Source organism: Amblyomma maculatum, chromosome 9, assembly GCF_055883805.1.
Source record: "Amblyomma maculatum isolate TAMU_Amacu chromosome 9, ASM5588380v1, whole genome shotgun sequence".
In the NCBI taxonomy this organism is placed as follows: domain Eukaryota; kingdom Metazoa; phylum Arthropoda; class Arachnida; order Ixodida; family Ixodidae; genus Amblyomma; species Amblyomma maculatum.
The window spans coordinates 5,399,897-5,419,898 of NC_139352.1; the positions used below are offsets into that span (position 1 = coordinate 5,399,897).

General features: G+C 48.4%; 1 protein-coding gene across 1 annotated transcript in view; it reads left to right on the forward strand.

The window, feature by feature from the left end:
• Nucleotides 1-957: 957 nt before the first annotated feature.
• Nucleotides 958-20,002, forward strand: part of LOC146178152 (uncharacterized) — a 70,093-nt gene continuing 51,048 nt past the window's right edge. The window contains exon 1 of the mRNA XM_084577972.1: nucleotides 958-1,176. Coding sequence (XP_084434098.1) covers nucleotides 1,134-1,176 — 43 coding nt within the window. The 5' untranslated portion in view covers nucleotides 958-1,133. The remainder of the gene's footprint in view (nucleotides 1,177-20,002) is intronic.

The following is a 20,002-nucleotide window of genomic DNA, read 5'->3' on the forward strand; positions in this document are numbered from 1 at the left end:
TCTTTTTCTTTCTTCTCTATTTTCTCTTCTGTCCGCACGAGCTTCCCCTCATGGGGCTGGGGCAGGTAGATCACCGCCGCTTGCGGCGGGGGCTGGCCTGTCCCTGAATTTTTATCTGTTGTAGGCCGTCATTGCACCCGCCACCGCTTCGGTGGTGGACGACGGCCGTTGTTGCTAAAGAAAATGCACGGGCCTGCTACTGGCTCTGTAGCTGAGCCACCTCCGCTGCCTCGTGCAGACAGAAGAGAAAATAGAGAAGAAAGAAAAGAAAGAGGGAGAGAAAGACGCGCGCCGCAACGACAGCCGTCGTCCATCACCGAAGAGGTGGCGGGTGCAATGACGGCCCACAACAGGTAAAAATTCGGACAGGCTAGCCCCCGCCGCAAGCGGCAGTGACCTACCTGTCCCAGCCCCAAACTTGGTTTCTCGTATATGGACTAAATGACACTTGCACCGCATGTTCGCAAGAAACGCGAATAGTGTCGAACAGGGCTCTTGGTAACGAATCATCAGCCTGACTACACCCAGTGTAGGGTATAGTCACCCCCTCCAATTAATCCGGCACTGGGCGAGCTGAGTCCATTTGATTCCTGTAAACTTCCTAACCTCATTCGCCCACCTTACTTTCTGCCGATCAGTGCATAGGTTTGCCATCCCTTGGAGTCCATGCATGCAGTCTGTCACCCTTAGAGACCACCGCTTATCTTGCCTATAGGTATCACCTTTGCCACCTCGTGACGTAGCCGCATCACCGAGGCGACGGGAAACAAGGCAGGAGCGCCGAACGCGCATATAGGTTCACCCAGCAGCAATGACACACAAATGTGGGGTGTAGCGACAGCCGGTGGCAACACACAAACGGGCCAAGTGCGTCCCGCAGACAAGCACACGTGACCTTGTTTGTCCGCCGACGTCGCCACCTCGCGTGGCAATGAGCCGGCTGCTTCCACCGGCGACGCATCACAGGCGTCGCGCAAGCGCCATCGGCGTGTACAGCGAGCAGCGCCGACAGCGGCGGGCCCCGCCTTGGGCACACGCGCGGCGTCGATAACGAAGGGCGCGTCACTACAGTTTCGCGGTGCGCCGACGTTCGACAGCGCGCGCAGTGCGGACACCGCGACTCCGTCGACACCATGGCCGGCATGTGGTTCGTCGTGTGCGTGCCCAAGGATGAAGGCGAGTGCCTCTGCATTGTGTTGTGTCGACGGTCTTTGACAGTGTTCCTCAGCCGTGCGCTTAATGTTTTGTTTCCTCTCTAAATTTCCGGGAGGAATCCGATTTATGTTCCTTAGCAAATGACCCAGTTCACGCCGCAGCATCTTGAAGCGAGTGCTTTGCATGACTTCGCTTGTGTACACCCCCTTTACCAGTTTCAAACTTTCGCCTATGGCTCGATGGAGGTTTTCCCAGCTTACCAGAACAATTTTCGGGGAATTTGCAAAGCCAACGAAACCTCAGCGTTTGACCCGGCGCCTTTATTTTAGCCAGAATACTTGCATGTAGACAGCTGATTGTTGGCGAACGCTGGTAGGCTGTCAGCATTAAGGTACATTGGGGGTCAACCCAACTTGATTTCGCTAAACGCCCAGGTGGGCTGGTGAAAAGGGCGCAAACGTTGTTGATGCTTGTCGCGTGGGTCTCGGGACCTATCCTCAGATATAAGCTGGACAGCTAAAATTTTTACGGTACACTTTTCGAACTATACGCATTTCGCGTGCTGACGTTGATGCTGCGAAGCTACGCTCCGATGCCCCGTGCACTTGAAGCGAATAGCGCGCGTTGAGTTGCCGAGTCTGCGAAGAGCATTTGTGCACAATTCGGGGATGGGAATCTGTTGGCTGAGCCTTCCCGGAAGCGTTTCTTGGCGCTGCCATGCTTAGCTGTCTGCGTCGAAGTAGGTTTGCCGAGCTGAAGAATTCTCTTTCGGTGAAATCTATCTGACCAAGCTTTCATTTTTTTTTTTTTGTATGTGTGTGTGTGTTGACCTGCTGTGTGGCAGGTGGCCTATAGGACGTCCTGGAGGGTGCATTGCTCTGGCTTAGCGTGCGGTCTGAACTATCTGAGACAAATGGACTTATTTCACTTGCTTTTCTTTGTCTGCACTACATGTGCGGTACAAGTGACGCTGCCTTCGGTAAAACACTTTTCTATGCGCGTCAGATTACACGCGGCTCGGTATGATTTAATGGCGAATTCTTCCTGGAAATTGTGTGGAACACGAGCGCGCTATATGTAGTATGTTCGACGCGCGAACGCTACGCTTCTCGCATTCTGTTCCGGAAGGAGTTCGGCTTGGGCGGCACAAGCTGCATATAGGAGTCGGTATATAACTTACAGGTGATGGCAACGGTCGGTTTTCTACCGCTGAAATATTGGTCGCCAGTTCTACCGCTGCCGAAGCTCCCCAATTCAATGCAAGGTGAGGCGCAGTAGGTAATTCGGTACGAGAATCCAAAGTGGTCGACCCTAGTCCGAAGCTCCCACATCATGCAGGATGGCAAAATCACAGAGCGGACCAGTTTGGCCAAGAGCGCATAACATGTAGGTTTGGTTTGACTTGAGAGCACGTGAGATTTTGCAGCGGCCGCAAGCTTGTCCACCTGAAATTACTTATTCGATAGTCTAGTTCGATCCGGCCGCTCTTTGCAAGCTGAGATGAAGGCCAGGACGGGTATTAGGACAATTTCTGTAATGCAAATAATAATAGCTCCTGCGTTAAATCATATTGGTTCCTGTCACCAATTATTTTTGCTGACCAACCAACGCCGCTCAAAATCGATTTTTTTTTCAAGTTGAGAGTGAATGGGCTTTTTTTGCGTCAACAGGTCTTTGCGTTAACAGGGGTCACAAACAAATACAGCTGGTGTCATTACCTCGGGGAATGTCTTCGTTTTGGCACTTTTAAACGCTGTAGCTCTTTCGATTCCACCACAATTATTACTGAGGAAAACGGTCTGGTTAACTACAGTTCGTCGATTTTTCATTGCGGTGCGACTGATAGATTCTGTTGGAAGTAGAAACAAGAGAGCGCTGCACGTTAAGAGCACTGTAACACCAGCCGGGACTCAGATTCGCTTCGTCAGCTTCAAAACACGCGCAGAAATCCGCGAGCTGTCGGCGTGCGTCAACCTCCCCACTCGGAAAAGAGCACAGAAAATTTTCTGCTGCCGCAACAAAATTTCTGCATTTTTTAAAGCGAACATATTGAGACAACTGAAAATTTTGTAGTAAAATCAGTTTTGCGTGCTTAATACAGAAAAGTATTAGAGAACTACAAAATGCAAAAAAAGTACTGCTAAAAAGCAATAAAATTACAAACAGCACTGACGAAAGGTCGGTTACGACAAGACTACGGAATATTTTGTCGTATTTCTGACATGGTTCTGTAGTAATTTCTGACTGGGTCATGTTCTGCCGGGGCGGATATTGAGTCGGCGCCGCCTTATGAACGCTATTTGTAGCGGTGTAATGATGATGAAATGGGGAACCTTTTGCTTACGGCAAATCTTGTCTTCGAGAGCACTGCTTACGCACGACGGGTCAAAAGTCTGTATGCGGGGGTAAGAAAGCAGAGGGGACATGTTCACACAGACAGATCTGAGAGCAGATAAGGCAAGTACTGTTATCATAAGAAGCAAAAAAAAACTATCATGTCAGCTCGATTCTGTCCCCAGTCGTCGAGTGCATACATCTGCTAGGAGCACTTCTTTCGATGACCCTTGCGAGGCTTGACAATAGGATATCTCCGAATACGATGCTACCGCATCGATTTCCTTATTCGTTGCAGTCGTCTCGGGTTTCCTAGTTCTTGTGAATTTTTTTTTGCTTCTTTGCTCACTCACTGTGTCAAAGATTTCCCGGGATATCACGAAGCTGTAGTGCACTTGGCTCGTTTCGCATATGTGACGCACCGAGCGAGCTGCGCGTCTTCCGGCAAAGACGCTGCTCGACGGAGAAAGATGCGGCGCTTGTACGAGCCACCGTGGTCTGAAGAAAACGAACGAGAAATTGGTAATCGCATGAGGACTTACTTGCCTCAGTGCCGACTACCACCGGCACCGGCGGCTGCTTCAAGAAGTCTCGGATACCCTCTAAGGCTGCTCAATGCTCCCCGCGTTCCAGGAATGTGTTTTATGTATTCACGTTTTAACGCTTCATGGCTTAACAACGTAAAACAAACAAAAAAGCCCATAGTTTCATAGCAGATTTGTCCAGTTAGGTCACGAGACGTACCATAAAGCGGAAAACGGAAGTCATGCGTATTTAATGCGTGCCTTTTTTTTTTCTTCGTATCTTCAATAAGAGGCCTTCGACACTAGATATCATGTTGCAACTGTGCCTAGTGTATCAATGATTGTTTTCATAGCGGACAAGTAACTTAGCTTGTATGTGGTTTCTATATGAACAGCTTTCAGCAGCTTAACCATTTTGTATTTATCAGTTAAGCTATCATTGCGGTCGAAAGTAAATGAAACAACTGCGATAAATGGGTAAGTGGCATTGACGCCGGTACAGGAGTCCCAGAAAGAGAGTATATATGTAGGAGCAAACACAAGGGAAAAGAATTGCGGAACTTTGACAACGTTGTCGATCTGTGCCTCAGCATAACCTAGGCCCTGGCGCACATTCTATGGGTTAGTTCCTGTGCTAAACAGCAACTTCGTAATCCAGTACACAGTCTGTTTTACGATTTTTCTTTTCAGGGAGTTCGTTTTAGAATTTCGGTAACTGCTCGGCAAAAAAACCAACCAACAAAAAAACCTGCATGTTTCTACGGAAACAAAGCAACTTTTTTTTTTTTTTTTTGGTGTACGCAGGTGTTGGATGTTTGGTGTATACTGTGTGACACCTCGGACACCCATACTTAGCCGTGCGGGGCATTAGTGTCCGCAAAATGAAAAAAGGGGGCCCCTGCTGCATATGGCTGAACCGATGCAACGTGTTTAGGGCCTTTACACCCCTCTGCGGAGCCAACGCTCCGATTTGGCCCCCGCTTCCTGGAGACGGCGAAAATCCCGAAAATCCTAAAATCCCCGAAAATCCGGCCTCCGCGGCCGTCCGCCTGCGTAGGCGTTATGGGCAGGTGGTAGCTGGCAGCTGACATGGCGGAAAACTGGATGGAAGTACAGTTGGCTGACATTGATTGGCAGGAGCTGCCGGCTTGAGCCTCCTCTTTCGTATGGGAGGGTGATGTCAGAATGAGCCTGCCAAGAGCATTCACGTTACCCTTTGGTCACGCAGGCACGGATTGATTAAATCGGGCTTTGTATGTATCGTGGATAGCCTAAGCTTTAGCGTCATACCCTTAAGTGAAAGCCCTTCGAAGTTCCCATCTAGGAGCTCAAAGTTCTGTGTTTCAGCTCTCGCACCTGTCTTTTCCTCCGTTGTTGATTTTTCCTGACGATGAGGATGGTGAGGCCAGCACCCTGAGTATTTGGTTCTAGTAATAGAGGGCAATGCTTGCATGCAAGTTTCTGCTCCATCCCGATGTTGGGCTCATTCATGGCCTCTTCTCTTTTAACGCGATGTAGTTAGAGCCTCCGTTCTGCAGAAAATCCGCCCTTGTTGACAGAAAAATCAGGGGCACTACTCTGGCAGCTGGTATGGCCAGGCAATGCTTATTCTATTATTTGTGATTGATGTAACGATACCGCATGCTTTCACAAAGTTGGAAGGAGCTCTCAACTCAGGTTGCTTTATCTGAATTGGAATGGCGGGATAGGCAACAATCTTCCAAGGCTCTCGGATGCCGAGTCCGGCACTCCTAGGCCATACAGTCACGTTTGTGCGGCTTGGTTAAAGCGTGGCTTTATTATTTCAGTGTCGAGTGGTCGCTTACGAACGGTAGCTGGATAACGCGGTAGCATAGAACTTTATGCTAATAAGAACGTGGGAGATATTAGACTAAAATTGAGGGATTGGTAATTAAGGGCCAACGAATATACATGTGCGCGAACGAGAAACCACAAAGGGAGCCGCAGACGGAAACAACTAACGCTATCTCGTCATACACTGTAAACGGATATTGTGTTCTCTGTAAAAAAGAGGGCGCGCCAACTTGGCATCGCTGTTATTTGGCAATAATAAGAAATATTCCGATTTTTCATGTTATCCGTAGAGAATACCCAGTGAAAACTGCTCGACTTGCGCTTTACTCCATAGTTTCAGTAACCCTAAAGACATCGTGGGACAATGATGAAAGATCAAAAAGTTGCAAATAGTGATCTTGATAGGCGTTAACCATCAATCCACGCAGCTCTCTAAATACATATCGTGGAACTATCTCTGATGGTGACTTGAAACGCTTTACGGAGGAAGCCTAATTGCATGGGATCACTAAAATAGCGAAATGTTTGATGTCTACTAAAAAGACCAGGAAAGAAGACAGTGTCAAGAAGCGCGTCGTTCCCTCATTTGCGGCAAGTATTTTTTGCGATTCCGTTGAGGTAGGCTACATAAAATTAAGACAGAATATATAGGAAGCCATCTCGCTGCTACAAATGCCAGAAGTATACGGCCCACTCGGAGCTGCCCTACCGAATCCCTTTCACCCGTTTACTCCATTTTTACGAAGTGCACATCCAAAGCACGGTTCGTTGACGAACCTCAATCAAGGGAACCTTTATTACTCCACCTTGAGGTAAAGGGGAGGAACTAGAGCATTACTAAATTCCATTCCCGATGTTCCCTACGGCACGATCCGCAGTCATCATAGCGCAGCCTTCGCACTGTTTGCTATTTCATATTACCATAGTTTTACAAAGAGCGACAAATCCTGCAGAAATTCCTGGCCCTTAAAGAACTGTGTAAATTCTATGAAATTCTACACAGGTGGTTCAGAAATAACGTGTTGGGAGTACAAACGTACAAGCAAAATGGGAAAACACATTACTGCTACCTTAGTGGGCAGCCGCTTTTACTGCTGCGTATTGCGTACTCGCTGTGGCTATTGGAAAAATAAAGGGTATATTGTCACGGACAACAGGGCTAGACGTAACAGACGACAAGACGAAGCTGTACCAGCAGGCAAAACGTTCGGCGCTCAGCACGCGAGTCAACTTCAGTGTCCTCTTCTTCCAGGCGCAGCAAGAAGATGGAGACACCAGGTGGCATTACTCCCCCCCTTAAAAAAGAGAAATAAGGGACGGAGCGCGAGGTAAGGTGTCCTACGCAACAACGAAACAAGCGCATAGCGCACTACCGCGTGAAATAAGGCTTCATGCGGACGACGTGCACGACCTCGGAGCGTGGTTGCCGACGCGAGGGCTGCACAGTACCCACTGGAAGAACTTCGTATGTTACTTCCGTGACTCGGCGCAGAACTTCGTAAGGTCCGAAGTAGCGGGAAATCAGTTTATCACACAAGCCGGGCCGACGCACCGGGGTCCATACCCAAACTTTCTCTCCGGGATGGTAGGCGACGTGTCGATGACGGAGGTTGTAGCGGCGTGCATCCGTGCCCTGCTGTTGCTGAATGTGAATTCGGGCAAGTTGACGTGCTTCCTCAGCGCGCTGAGCAAACTGTTCGGCGTCTGGCATGAGTGGATGATCATCTGTGCAGGTCGGAAGCATAGCATCCAACATCGTCTGAACGTCACGTCCGTAGACTAGGCGAAATGGTGTAAAACGCGTCGTCTCTTGGGTGGCCGTGTTGTAGGCATATGTGATGTAGGGAAGAATTTCATCCCAGTTTTTGTGCTGCCAGTCTATGTACATTGCGATCATGTCGGCGATGGTTTTGTTGAGTCTCTCCGTGAGGCCATTCGTCTGCGGGTGATATGCAGTAGTTTTTCGGTGGCTGGTATGACTAAGCTCGAGCACGTCGTGCATGAGCTGTGCCGTAAAGGCGGTGCCTCGATCGGTTACGACTAGGGACGGTGCGCCATGACGCAACACGATTTGCTGCATGAAGAATTGAGCGATCTCAATTGATGTGCCCCGCTGCACTGCCTTGGTTTCCGCATAACGAGTGAGATAGTCGGTCGCGACTATAATCCATTTGTTACCCGTCGATGACAGCGGAAATGGGCCCAGTAGGTCGATGCCGACTTGGTCAAACGGCGTCCGAGGTGGAATAACAGGTTGGAGCAAACCCGCGGGTTTGAGAGGAGGTACCTTCCGACGTTGACACTCGCGGCAGCCTCTGACGTAGCGATGGACGGCGTCAGAAAGTTTAGGCCAATAATAGGCTTGACGAACTCGAGCGAGTGTGCGTGCAAAGCCTAAGTGGCCGGAGGTGGGCTCATCGTGGCAAGCAAAAAGGATGTCGTCGCGCAGGTCGGCCGGCACGACAAGAAGGTGCGCTCGATCAACAGTGCTGTAGTTTTTCTTGAATAAAACGCCATTCCGAAGACAGAATGCAGAACGGTGCCTTCCAAACTGGCGGGGGACGTCAGCAGCGCGACCCTCCAGGTGGTCAATGACAGGTCGAAGGTCTGGGTCAGCTCGCTGTCGGGTCATTATATCTGAGGCATTCAGTAGTCCAAGAAAACTTGTGTCATCCGTGGCGTTATCGACAAATCCGACGGGTGCCCGCGAGAGCGCGTCAGCATCTTCGTGCTTCTGACCAGACTTGTACACAATGGAGTAATCAAATTCTTGAAGGCGAAGGCTCCATCGTGCTAGGCGCCCTGATGGATCACGGAGATTGGCCAGCCAGCACAGAGAATGGTGGTCAGTAACGACTTTAAACGCGCGTCCATAGAGGTAAGGCCTAAATTTCATAGCTGCCCACACAACTGCGAGGCATTCCTTTTCCGTAGTGGAATAATTTGTTTCAGCGCGCGAGAGCGTGCGGCTGGCATACGCAATGACCCTTTCCACGCCAGCTTGGTGTTGAATGAGTACAGCGCCAAGGCCGATGTTGCTGGCGTCGGTGTGGATTTCGGTGGTAGCGTCTTCATCAAAGTGCGCAAGAACAGGAGTAGTTTGCAGTCGTCTGCGCAGCTCCGCAAAAGCCTCCTGTTGCTCGGCGGCCCACACGAACTGTGTATCATCCCGCGTGAGGCGGTTTAGGGGTGCGGCTACCTTGGAAAAGTCGGCGATGAAGCGGCGGTAGTACGCACACAAACCCAGGAAACGTTTTAAACTCCTCTTCGTGGTAGGAACGGGAAATTTTGCGACAGCGGCAGTTTTGTCGGGGTCTGGCCTAACGCCTGCGGCACTCACGAGATGACCAAGAAACTTCAACTCTTTGTAGCCAAAGTGGCACTTTTCGGGCTTGAGCGTCAAGTCAGCTGACCGGAGGGCATCTAATACTGCTCGAAGGCGTTCAAGGTGTTCTCCAAAGGTTTCAGAGAACACGACAACGTCGTCGAGATAAACTAAACAGATTTGCCATTTGAGGCCAGCGAGAACGGTGTCCATCATGCGCTGAAAAGTAGCCGGCGCTGAACATAGGCCGAATGGCAGCACTTTAAACTCATACAGTCCATCTGGGGTAACAAAAGCTGTTTTTTCGCGGTCCCGCTCATCAACCTCAATCTGCCAGTACCCGCTCTTCAAGTCAATGGAGGAGAAGTACTGGGCGCGACGAAGCTTGTCGAGTGAATCGTCGATACGGGGCAGCGGGTAGACGTCTTTTTTAGTGATGTCGTTCAACTTTCGATAGTCAACACAGAAGCGAAGGGTGCCATCCTTTTTTTTCACAAGCACGACAGGGGACGACCACGGACTGTTGGAGGGTTGGATGACACCATCACGAAGCATCTCCTGAACCTGTGTGTGAATCGCTTCACGTTCGGTCGTTGAGATGCGGTACGGCTGCTGGCGTATAGGGCGGGCATCGTCGGGAGTAATTATACGGTGCTTCACAAGAGGCGTCTGCCGAATTTTCGATGATGTCGCGAAACAAGCACTGTATTTTAAAAGAAGAGAACGTAGGTCGTGCTGCTGCGTTTCCGAGAGATCTGTACTAATATCCAGACGATCAAGGGATGGGTGCACATTTTCAACTTCTCCGAACGTAAAACATTCAGAAACGTCCGCTAAGGCGTCGGCGAATGCGATAGCGGTAGCGCGGAAAAGATGGCGGGGCTCGTTCGTGAAGTTAGTCACCAGGAGCTCAGATCGGCCGTTACGGAGATGGATGAGACTCCGCGCCGAGGTGATACCGTGGGTGAGCAAAAGGGACTGGTTGCCCTCAGCGACCGCCGTTCCGTCACGCAGTTCATCGCAGTTAACGGTCACAAAAACACTGGAACGTGGCGGAATAGAAACGCTCTCGGCGGAAATTCGAAGAGGGGCGTGGCTTTGGCGGTCTGCGGTGTCAGTATCATCCGCTTTCTCAGTTGAAAAGGTCACGGTACGCTTCCGGAGATCGATAATGGCCCCATACTCCCGAAGAAAATCGACACCAAGGATACAGTCGCGGGAGCAGTCAGGTATTACAAGGCAGCTTACAACAAACGTGGAGTTGCGAATTTGGACTCTCGCCGTGCACTGACCGCTCGGAGTTACGACATGCCCGCCAGCGGTTCGAATCTGCGTGCCAGACCATGGCGTCATCACTTTTTTTAGAAGCGCCGCTAGCTTCCCGCTTAAAATGGAAAAATCAGCACCAGTGTCTACCAATGCGCTAACCTTATAGCCGTCGAGGACCACGGGTATATCCAGCGAGAGTCTATCTTCACGTGTACGAACTGTCGTCGGGGCCGTCAAGTCGCGGTCGCTCACGGGTGGCGTTGTCGGGGGGTCTTCGTTGCGTCGATTTGAAGCGGCCTCGCCCCCTGAGGTCGCTGTCTTTAGTTTTCCCGGCTCGGACTAGACGGCCGTCGCTGCGCCATCCAGGAGGAGCTGGGCTGCGAGGATAGTCGGCGTGGAGACGGAGATCGTGACTGTCGTCTAGAAGTTGGCGCCATGCGCTGCTGGGCTACGTAGTCCTCAATATCCCGGGGTCGTTGGCCTAAAGGAGGGCTACGCATGTCGATGGGGAAACCCTTCAGTCCCAGTTGTCGATATGGGCACTGTCGATACAGGTGGCCAGGTTCCCCGCAATGGAAGCACAGGCGCTGCCGATTTGGGGCACGCCACAGGTCTGCCTTTCGGTAGGGTGGTCGGCGGTTGTCGATGTACGGTTCGGGGTGGGCTGAATACAGCGAGCCTTGGTCGGGTGGCGGTAATTGTGTGGAATCGGTTGGGGCACGTCGCAAGATGTCCGCATAGGTTGGCCGACAGGGCTCGGTGGAAAAGGATGGCGGGTTAGCGGATGGTACCGAAGGCCGAAATGCTTGTTGGAGCTCTTCTCGGACAATACTAGCGATAGAGCCGATCGTCGGCTGGGGAGCACCGAAGAGCGTCTGGAGCTCTTCGCGCAGAATGGACCGGATGATGTCGCGAAGAAGGTCGGGACTAGCCCGGAAGGCCGAATGCGGCTCCGTGAGCGAAGCGGCGAGTACCGGCCTGTCGTAGGTCGTAGACCGCTGCTGGAGCATCCTTTCCATCGTGACTGCCTCCGAAAGAAACTCTGCAACTGTGCTCGGCGGATTGCGCACGAGCCCAGCGAACAGTTGTTCCTTAACGCCGTGCATGAGATGGCGTACCTTTTTCTCTTCGGGCATGGCCGGGTCAGATCGTCGGAACAGCCTAGTCATGTCCTCCACGTACATGGTTATGGTCTCGTTCGGCATCTGTATGCGAGAGCGTAAAGCCCTTTCCGCTCGTTCTCGGCGATCCGGGCTGGTGTAGGTGTCCAGGATGCAGCGGCAGAACTCGCGCCACGATGTTAGGGCGCCTTCGCGATTCTCGTACCATGTACGAGCGCCATCTTCCAGGCTGAAGAAGACGTTCCTGAGCTTTGCGGCGTCGTCCCACTGATTAAATGCGGCGACGCGTTCAAACTGGGTGAGCCAGTCTTCGACGTCTTCCGTCTGACAGCCGTGGAAAACCTTAGGCAGTCGTGGGTTCTGGAAAGTGTAATACGTTGGCGTTTGCATGACAGGTCGAGGGGCGGCTGCGGTGGTGAATTCCAACGGCCCGTGCTCAGGTGGTAGGCCTAGGTTCCTCCGGCTAGTGCGGTGAACAGGCGTGTCAATTGGCACAGGACCTGAATCCTGGGTATGCGGAGGAGTGCGGGACATATACTGGGATCGATACCCTGCGCCGACACCAAAATATGTCACGGACAACAGGGCTAGACGTAACAGACGACAAGACGAAGCTGTACCAGCAGGCAAAACGTTCGGCGCTCAGCACGCGAGTCAACTTCAGTGTCCTCTTCTTCCAGGCGCAGCAAGAAGATGGAGACACCAGGTGGCAATATATAACGTTGCAAACAGCCTTATTTGCATTCTACACGCCTACTCGCAGCTCTTCAGCGTAGGAACTCGATCACACCGCTGCTCGGATATCGTATACCCAATACAATGACTGCATACTCCAGGATGTGAAATAAAGTTCTGCTTGGCGGCATTAAAGAGGAGAGCAGACGTCTCAGACTGGTAACAAGCAAATCCAGAACGTAGTTATTCACCGAAGCTAGCCGCTCCCTCCGAGAGGACCCTGTAGTTAGCGCCGCCGGGGCCCGGGGCAGAAGATCATCGCCGCCGACAAAGCGACCCTGCCGAAATTTGAACTGGGCTCAAATTTTGCGTTAGGGAGTATATTGCTCATTCTTAGAAATTTCAAGGCGAAAGCTTTCTAGGCTCATGGTGAATACCTCGCGTCTACAAGATGTCCGCGAGATGTCAGTGAGACGTGGCAATAGGTTCTAACTTCAACACATAATTTCGCCGGTAATGACGTCACAATATGTTCTGATGACGAAGCCAAAGAAAAGAAAGCAATGAAATTACGAGTACACGGACACGCAAGATAGATGAAGAAGAAAAAGAGGAAAGGCCTTTGCCATTAAGTTCTTAAACGAAGCTAAATTCATTCCTGTATTTTTTTTTTTCAGGTTTCTAAGGGAAGCAAATGTATTAAAATGTATAATAAATGAGGCTGCCCCACTAAACACAAGATATAACATTGCGATTGGCTTATTGTATCCTCAGCTGTTTATTCGTCACTCATCGCGACCAAACACAATGCAAGTCGCATTCTTCAACTTCGGCATCGTTGGACAGTCGGATCAGCCTGTACTCTTATCGTCTGTGTGCACATTTACATTCCGCGTTCTTGCCAGTTCCTTCGCAAAAGAGTTTGGCAATTTTCTTCTTTTTGCTTGGGTCATTGCATCGACGCATCGCGACAGTTAGCCATAGAACCGTAGTGTACAGCCTTTGTCATAAGTGTAAAGTCCGTGGGGTCTGCTTCTGAGCCACTTCGTGCGGCTTGTAATTCATTTCCAGTGTTCCTTGTCCCTTGATTGTAAGAATATTTTTTGTCCTACCCTCTCCAGTTTTAGGGACCTCCACTAATGCTAAATCAGCTCCAATAAACGGCTCAGAAACAGACCTCCTGGGCTCTGCACTTTTGACAAAGGCTGTACTTCTCCTGTCCCTTCACACACTGCTGAGTCGTTCCGCATAGGACCTTTCCAATTCGATGATTCGAGCAATGTTCCTTGGGGTGTCTCCTGATTGTTTTCTCGCCATAGAATGAATTGCGATGAAGCATAATTAGTTTCGCAAAGACAGGGTGTCGATTAAGGTACGTGTAATGACACATATTTTTCGTCCGTGAAGTGCTCGCATGGTTTCTGTTTTCGAAATCCTTCGCGCCTATTTTTGTTCCCCCATTGAAGGGGTGGCGGTAGTATACGCCGAAACAGTCGGTCGCACGTTGTGCCTTTGAAGGCCGCTGAATTCGCCCCAGTCGGCAGAAGAGAATACACCTTTTCCGCGAGTACTGGACCTGGTGAAGCACATCTATCTTTAGATTAAGGTTAATACGACTGACTGTTTCACCATATACCACCCACCGTCACTTGATTGCACGAACAAAAATAGGCGGGAAGGATTTCGCAAACACAAAACATCCGAATATTTGACGTACCGAAAAATATTCGTCGACGAAACCTCACAGCCATTCAGTCTGTGTCGGGTTTTGCGGATATTTTATGGTTTTGCGTCGGTATTGATGAGCAAAATAGCGCATGTTCGGTTTTCCAACCACTTTCACAGCGGACGCCTTTTCGTCAATGTCATAGCAGGCCTTCGCATAAGCGTGGATTGCGCAGCACGAAAAAGAATTTCCCTCAGGCTGCCAGCCGGTATCACCCTTTGTCGCGCTGAACGAGACAAGCGTGTATGGTACCGTACCGTACTGTAATACAGGTGCTGTCGTATAAGATGAGTATCGAGTCGGCGTTATCTTTATACGCATCGCTCTCGTCCGCTTCACAAATATCTCGGCGCTAAGTCCGACCCCGTCGCCGCGACTCGCGAGTGACCCAGCGCCAACACTGTACTGTTCATGGTTACGGCTGTTTTATGGGTTGACGGTGGGTTCCCATTCCAGTGGAGCAGCCTCCCATCGAAACTGCCAGGCAAAAAAAAAAAAAAAAAAAAAAAAAAACGCAAAACAAACTCAGAACTGAAAGAAACTTGATTGTTCTCGTGTAAGTATGCTCTTATTCGTTCTGTTTCGGCATGAACACCCATTTGGCTAAAGCCAGCCATGGTCCCTTGCTTTAACGCCCAGTTGTACTTACCGATTCACGGCGCGCCTCCTACACCGCGCTTAGCAGCAACAGATTGAGATTATACAGCGTTTCGGCGAAGTCTGCCTCTAACATTTAAAAATAGGCTTCTAGGTGTAATATGAGGACTTTTGCGGTACAGTGATACCAATATAGGTGCACATAACAAAAATAGGAAGATAATGTTAACTTAATGTTAATTTGAATAAATTTCGGGTTATCTTAATCACACATATATCTGGCCAATTGTATTTACCATACCAGTTTTCAGGATCTTGAAAACGCGACTGTCCTTCACGATGATCCAACAAGTTTGGGATATTTCTGGTGCAGCTTTAAAATCGTCGCCTGCGGAGTACGAATTACGACGTCTATCAAAACGCGTCACACCGAAAGTGACGCGTAGCCCATGCACAAGGCTTTCTCCGAGCAGAAGCCTGAAAAGCATGCACCCGCATGTCCTGCGTGCGCCCAGTGCCTCCGAACAGGCGACGGACACCATTCCTTGTTCGCCTCAGCTGCAGCGGCTGCACAACTCCGTTCAGAGGAAAAGAAGCGAAGATCCCCGAATAAAGGACCACGACAGACCAGAATCCTACATTTTTGATCGCATGCATTCTCTTAATGAAATGAAAACGGCGTTCCTCATTCTTTGGAACTGCCGAAGTCTTCCTAAGAACGTCAGCGACATTAAATATCTCTCACAATTTCTTGGGCTGCTATGTTTACAAGAAACTAACTTAGGACCTGGAAAAAAAAAATCTGAACACTAAAATATCTTTGTGCGGCTGAGAGAAGTCGGGTCGACTCTCAGGAGGTGTCGCTATTTTTATACAGAGTGGCACTGCAACCAGGAAAATCAGCTCAAAAGTAAATATGAAGACATTGCTGTTACAATTCTTCATTTTAAAACGATAACAATGTATGTTTGTAGTATGTTAGCCTTTTATCTTCTCCATGAATCATTCCTAGCAAACCACGTCTTGGGAAGCTCCACCTAGCTGACCGTTGATTGTTCACGGTAACGCGCTTTGGTAAAAGGCAAGCTCCACGCCCGCACATATTGCAAGTTTTTAGACTAGACGAGAAACTTCATAAAATACACGACTTTCTATACAGATGGTTAAAAAACAGCCCAATACATTGGAAGTGATGGAAGGAAACGGCGAGGTAACATCTATGCTCATCAATTTTTACTGCTGAATGTTATGCTGTACGTCTCAATAGCTGTAGAAACAATATTAAAGAAAAACATTAAAAACATTATCTACTCAGACTTAAAGCCTACTCATAGCACTGTGCCACAAAAATGCAATAAAGGCCTTAATTGGAGATGTAATGCAAAATGCCAAAGGCTGACAAACAGAAGCAAAGACAAATAAATTTCCGCTCGGTCTCTGGCCACATGTGGAATCGGTGAGAACGAGAAGGATGACTATCATGGTAATAACAAAAAGGCATGTCTCGTAGCATGGCAGACTTCATGGCATAATGGAGTAAACAACATACTGCATCTGGTTAAGCTCATCATTGAAGAATGGAAGTTATGCTGCCATCAAAAGCACATTATTGAAGCAATCCTATGTCGCCTGCGCATTGAACATACACAATTCAGTTCAGTTCAGTTTATTTTCCAGTTTTGTTGGAAGGTTTCCTGGATAAAAGCTGCTAGTGCAGCTTGACTAAGTCCAGGAAACCGTTGCAAGGCATGGCGTACACAGCAAGCGTGTCAACAAAAATCTAACAATGAAATAATACAAACATAATGAAAACTCGCCATATACAGCAGAAAAGAAACATCAGAAAGACTCACGTATAAAAAAAAAGTTTCATACAAAAGTAACAGAGCTGTAAAGTAAATAAGAGAAAATAGAAGATTGCTATATTAATGCAAATCAAGTAAATAAGAGAACCTTACAGCCATCTGCACAAAGGTAACACAATACATACGGAAATAATGCATATAAACAAATCAAAGCAAGATATATTCATTTCATAATTTAACAAAATAGCTCAGTACTTTTTTGGTAAAGCCAGAAGTGTTTTTAAAAATATTCAAAGTGCGAGGGAGGTTATGAATTAAAGACTGCAATTTGTAGTTATTACGAAAAAACGGCATTGTCCATGTGTCTTGATTCCTTGTGTCCACCGAAGCATGGCAAAATTCTAAAGATGCCAACGTTGATAAATGATTTGTGACATTGTCGGAAGGAAAATACATTGTTTGCAGAAGACAGAATTCATAAAGATTGTCGATGCGAATGATGTTATGTGTTTGAAAGATGTCTGTTGTGGGAAATGATCGTTCAAGGTTAGCAATCAGGCGAACGATTCTTTTTTTGTAGTACAATTAATTTGTCTATATTAGTCTTTGTCGTCGTAGATCATACTAAATTACAGTAAGTTAAATGGGAATGGAAGAGTGCATAATAAATCTGAATTTTACATTTTAAGAGCAAAGTGCTGCGACACCGTGACAGTGCACCTACAACAGAAGAAAGTTTTTTGCAAAAATAATTGATGTGCGTTTCCCAGCATTACCTATGCTCCTCAAACAAGAAAGCCTACATGCGAAGTTTGTGATGACGAATTAACAATAAACTGTGCTCTGCTGCCATACACAAAACTTTAGGAAATAAGAAAAAGGCATTTTTAATACCCATAACTAACACATCCAATTACAACCAAGCCTCTCGCTAGGAGAAAGACCTTTGTTGAGATTTCACGTGTTCTGGATTTTTTTTTTCTTTAGAGGAAGTGAACCTTCTAAAGAAACTCTGAACTACCCTATCTGACCAATTTGACCTATACAGAAGTATAATTTTTAACACAACGCATTTAACCCTGAGTTTGGCGCATGATGGCCTGAGCTGCCTGTGTGCCATAAAACCCAACACATTATTAGCCTGCTTTGTTTTCCGCCCACAATTATATTACTATGGTGTAAGTCTTCCTGTTTTTTTTTCTTGTTTTTTTAATGAATGATATGATCCTCTTAAATACCTTGGCTATGAAGAAATGCGTAAAACGGCGTTTGGAATCACTCCGATGTGGTCATTTGTGTGCTATACAATCACGCTGTGGAGCTTTAGCAGGCGCGCTTACCGTGATGGAAGCGGAAGGCTGACGGCGCCAAATGGTGAACCAGCTTAGTTCGGTCGAATGGGATAATCTCTCTGCTGCCTCATCCGTCAGAGGGAACCCGATGCCAGCTTGGCCTCGTAAGTGGACCGCCTCTATCGGCGAAACGGGCAGTTTCAGCGTATACTATGTCGTGGCCACCGAAGCTGCTACATGGCTTTCTTTTCTTGCGTTGTTTAGAGAAAATGGGAGAAGTGAGTCTATATAACAGGGTAAAAACGCAAATAGCAACCCTGAGCGCCACTCCACCTTTTAAGCGAAAAAAAAAGCTTGTTGGTGCAGTCGGCTAGCGCTCTCCTAAACGTGTACAACTGTCGGAATCCCACTGTTAACTGTAAATTACTGTTTATCATTGTTATTAACTGTTTTACGTACTTGCACAAAGCAGGTCAACGGCCATTTGCCTCTGATCGTTTGTTGATTTTGATGTTGCATTTAGCGGCGCTTTTAGGCAAATTTTTTTTTTTTTCATTTTCGCGTACAAGTTTTGCTTGTGTTTTTGTACGCACACATATAATGTACGACTTTTCGTTGACAAAGCAAGTCAAACCCGTATGTGAAACACGTGGAGAACTCACTCTGAACCTCGTTTCATTCTCATGCGTGAACCTTTAACATCATAATAAAAATTGTTTTACTGTATTTTCAAATGAAAACTTTTGCTGATTTCTCTTGGAATTATTTTGTTGATTTGTCGTGTTTCCGATGGAAAGAAATGTCTTGCACAAACTGCAGAATAAATGAAGTGTGCTTCATTAAACAAACTATTATAACCTTGTGCTTGACGCATCACAGCCCTAGCTGCTTATGCGCTAGACAGCCTCGGCGCTGTTCTGCGATTAGCCATAACCACGATGCGACGCTTCTAGAGACCTTCACTCCTTGGCTTCGGAGATGCCCCTTGCATGTCCGCGAGGTCTGTGATTATTCGAACCACCAAGGTTGAAGAGAAGTCCTCGTTCGTGTTTTAGCGGTGTGCTTCAAATGGCCAACTCCACTGAGCGCTGATACTTGGAAACCTCTACTGCTGCTCGCCAGACACGAGTCAAGTGAAGTTTGGAAACCATACTAATGCCTGACTTAGCTACCCCACACCTCCGATCTGTACGTCTGTGTTCTTGTTATGGTCCGATCATGTGTAGATGGAACGAATTTTACGTTCGTACGGCTTCAGCTCCCTGCGGATTTGTGGCAATCCGTATACGTCGGTATTGCTGTCTCAGCTGAAGGGATCTCACACTTCGAGTCAGTCCATTAATACCACAGTTAGGGCATCTTGCCAGACATCGATCGAGCTCGAGTAAGCTCCGGAAGCAGAGTTGCTTCCTCCGTTCGCTCAAGAATGGCGCTCTGTTCGAGTCTCATAGCCGGCCATGCATAGCACAGGCGCGACCGATTCCCGGACTTCATCTTCGCACCGTCGAGGTCGTCCTTGAGACGCCGAAAGGTTCCCCCTGTGCGTTGGGCTCGCTCACTCTCGGCATGTTTGCCATGCAAAGCGTATGGAGGCATTAATTCGCTGCGCTGTGCGCACGCATAAAGGAATCCTCGCTCTCCCCTCAAGTTCAGGGGCTCTGTGATCGCGGAGTGAGGTGGCGGCCACGCGTATATTTGCCGTTTCGCGATGTGCATGTAGCTGCGTGGCTGTCAGAGCTGACGGGTCTTCAGTGCTGTCAGCTTTTATGTGCACTTTTTCGAACCTGGGGGTGACAGACAGCTCGCGTTAACCAAATACTGTTCGGCATATCGCGCATTATACTGCGTAAAAAGCGAATAATTTTCATTCTTGCTCACAGAACTAGATGCATTGCCAACTTTTTTGGAGAAATGATACTTTACAGTGCAGTATCATAGCAAGGTCAAGGTGTAAGGAATTGCGCATGGCATACATATATATTGTGTATGATGTGCATGGTATGGTATGGTATGGTATGGTATGGTATGGTATGGTATGGTATGGTATGGTATGGTATGGTATGGTATGGTATGGTATGGTATGGTATGGTATGGTATGGTATGGTATGGTATGGTATGCAATAGTATTGTATATATGGCGCGTCTCAAAGCGACATCGTCTTTGACGAATGCTGCGGGGGAGCGCTCCGGCAATTTCGACTGCCGAGTAGCGCTCATTAACATGCACCGAAATCGTACAACACGGGTGTGCATTTGCATTTCGCTTCAATTGGACAGCGTCGGACGCGGCCAAGATTCCATCCCGCGTGCTAGGGTCAGCAGTCGAGCGCCCTATCCACTAATCCGCTACTGCGGGGCACCCAC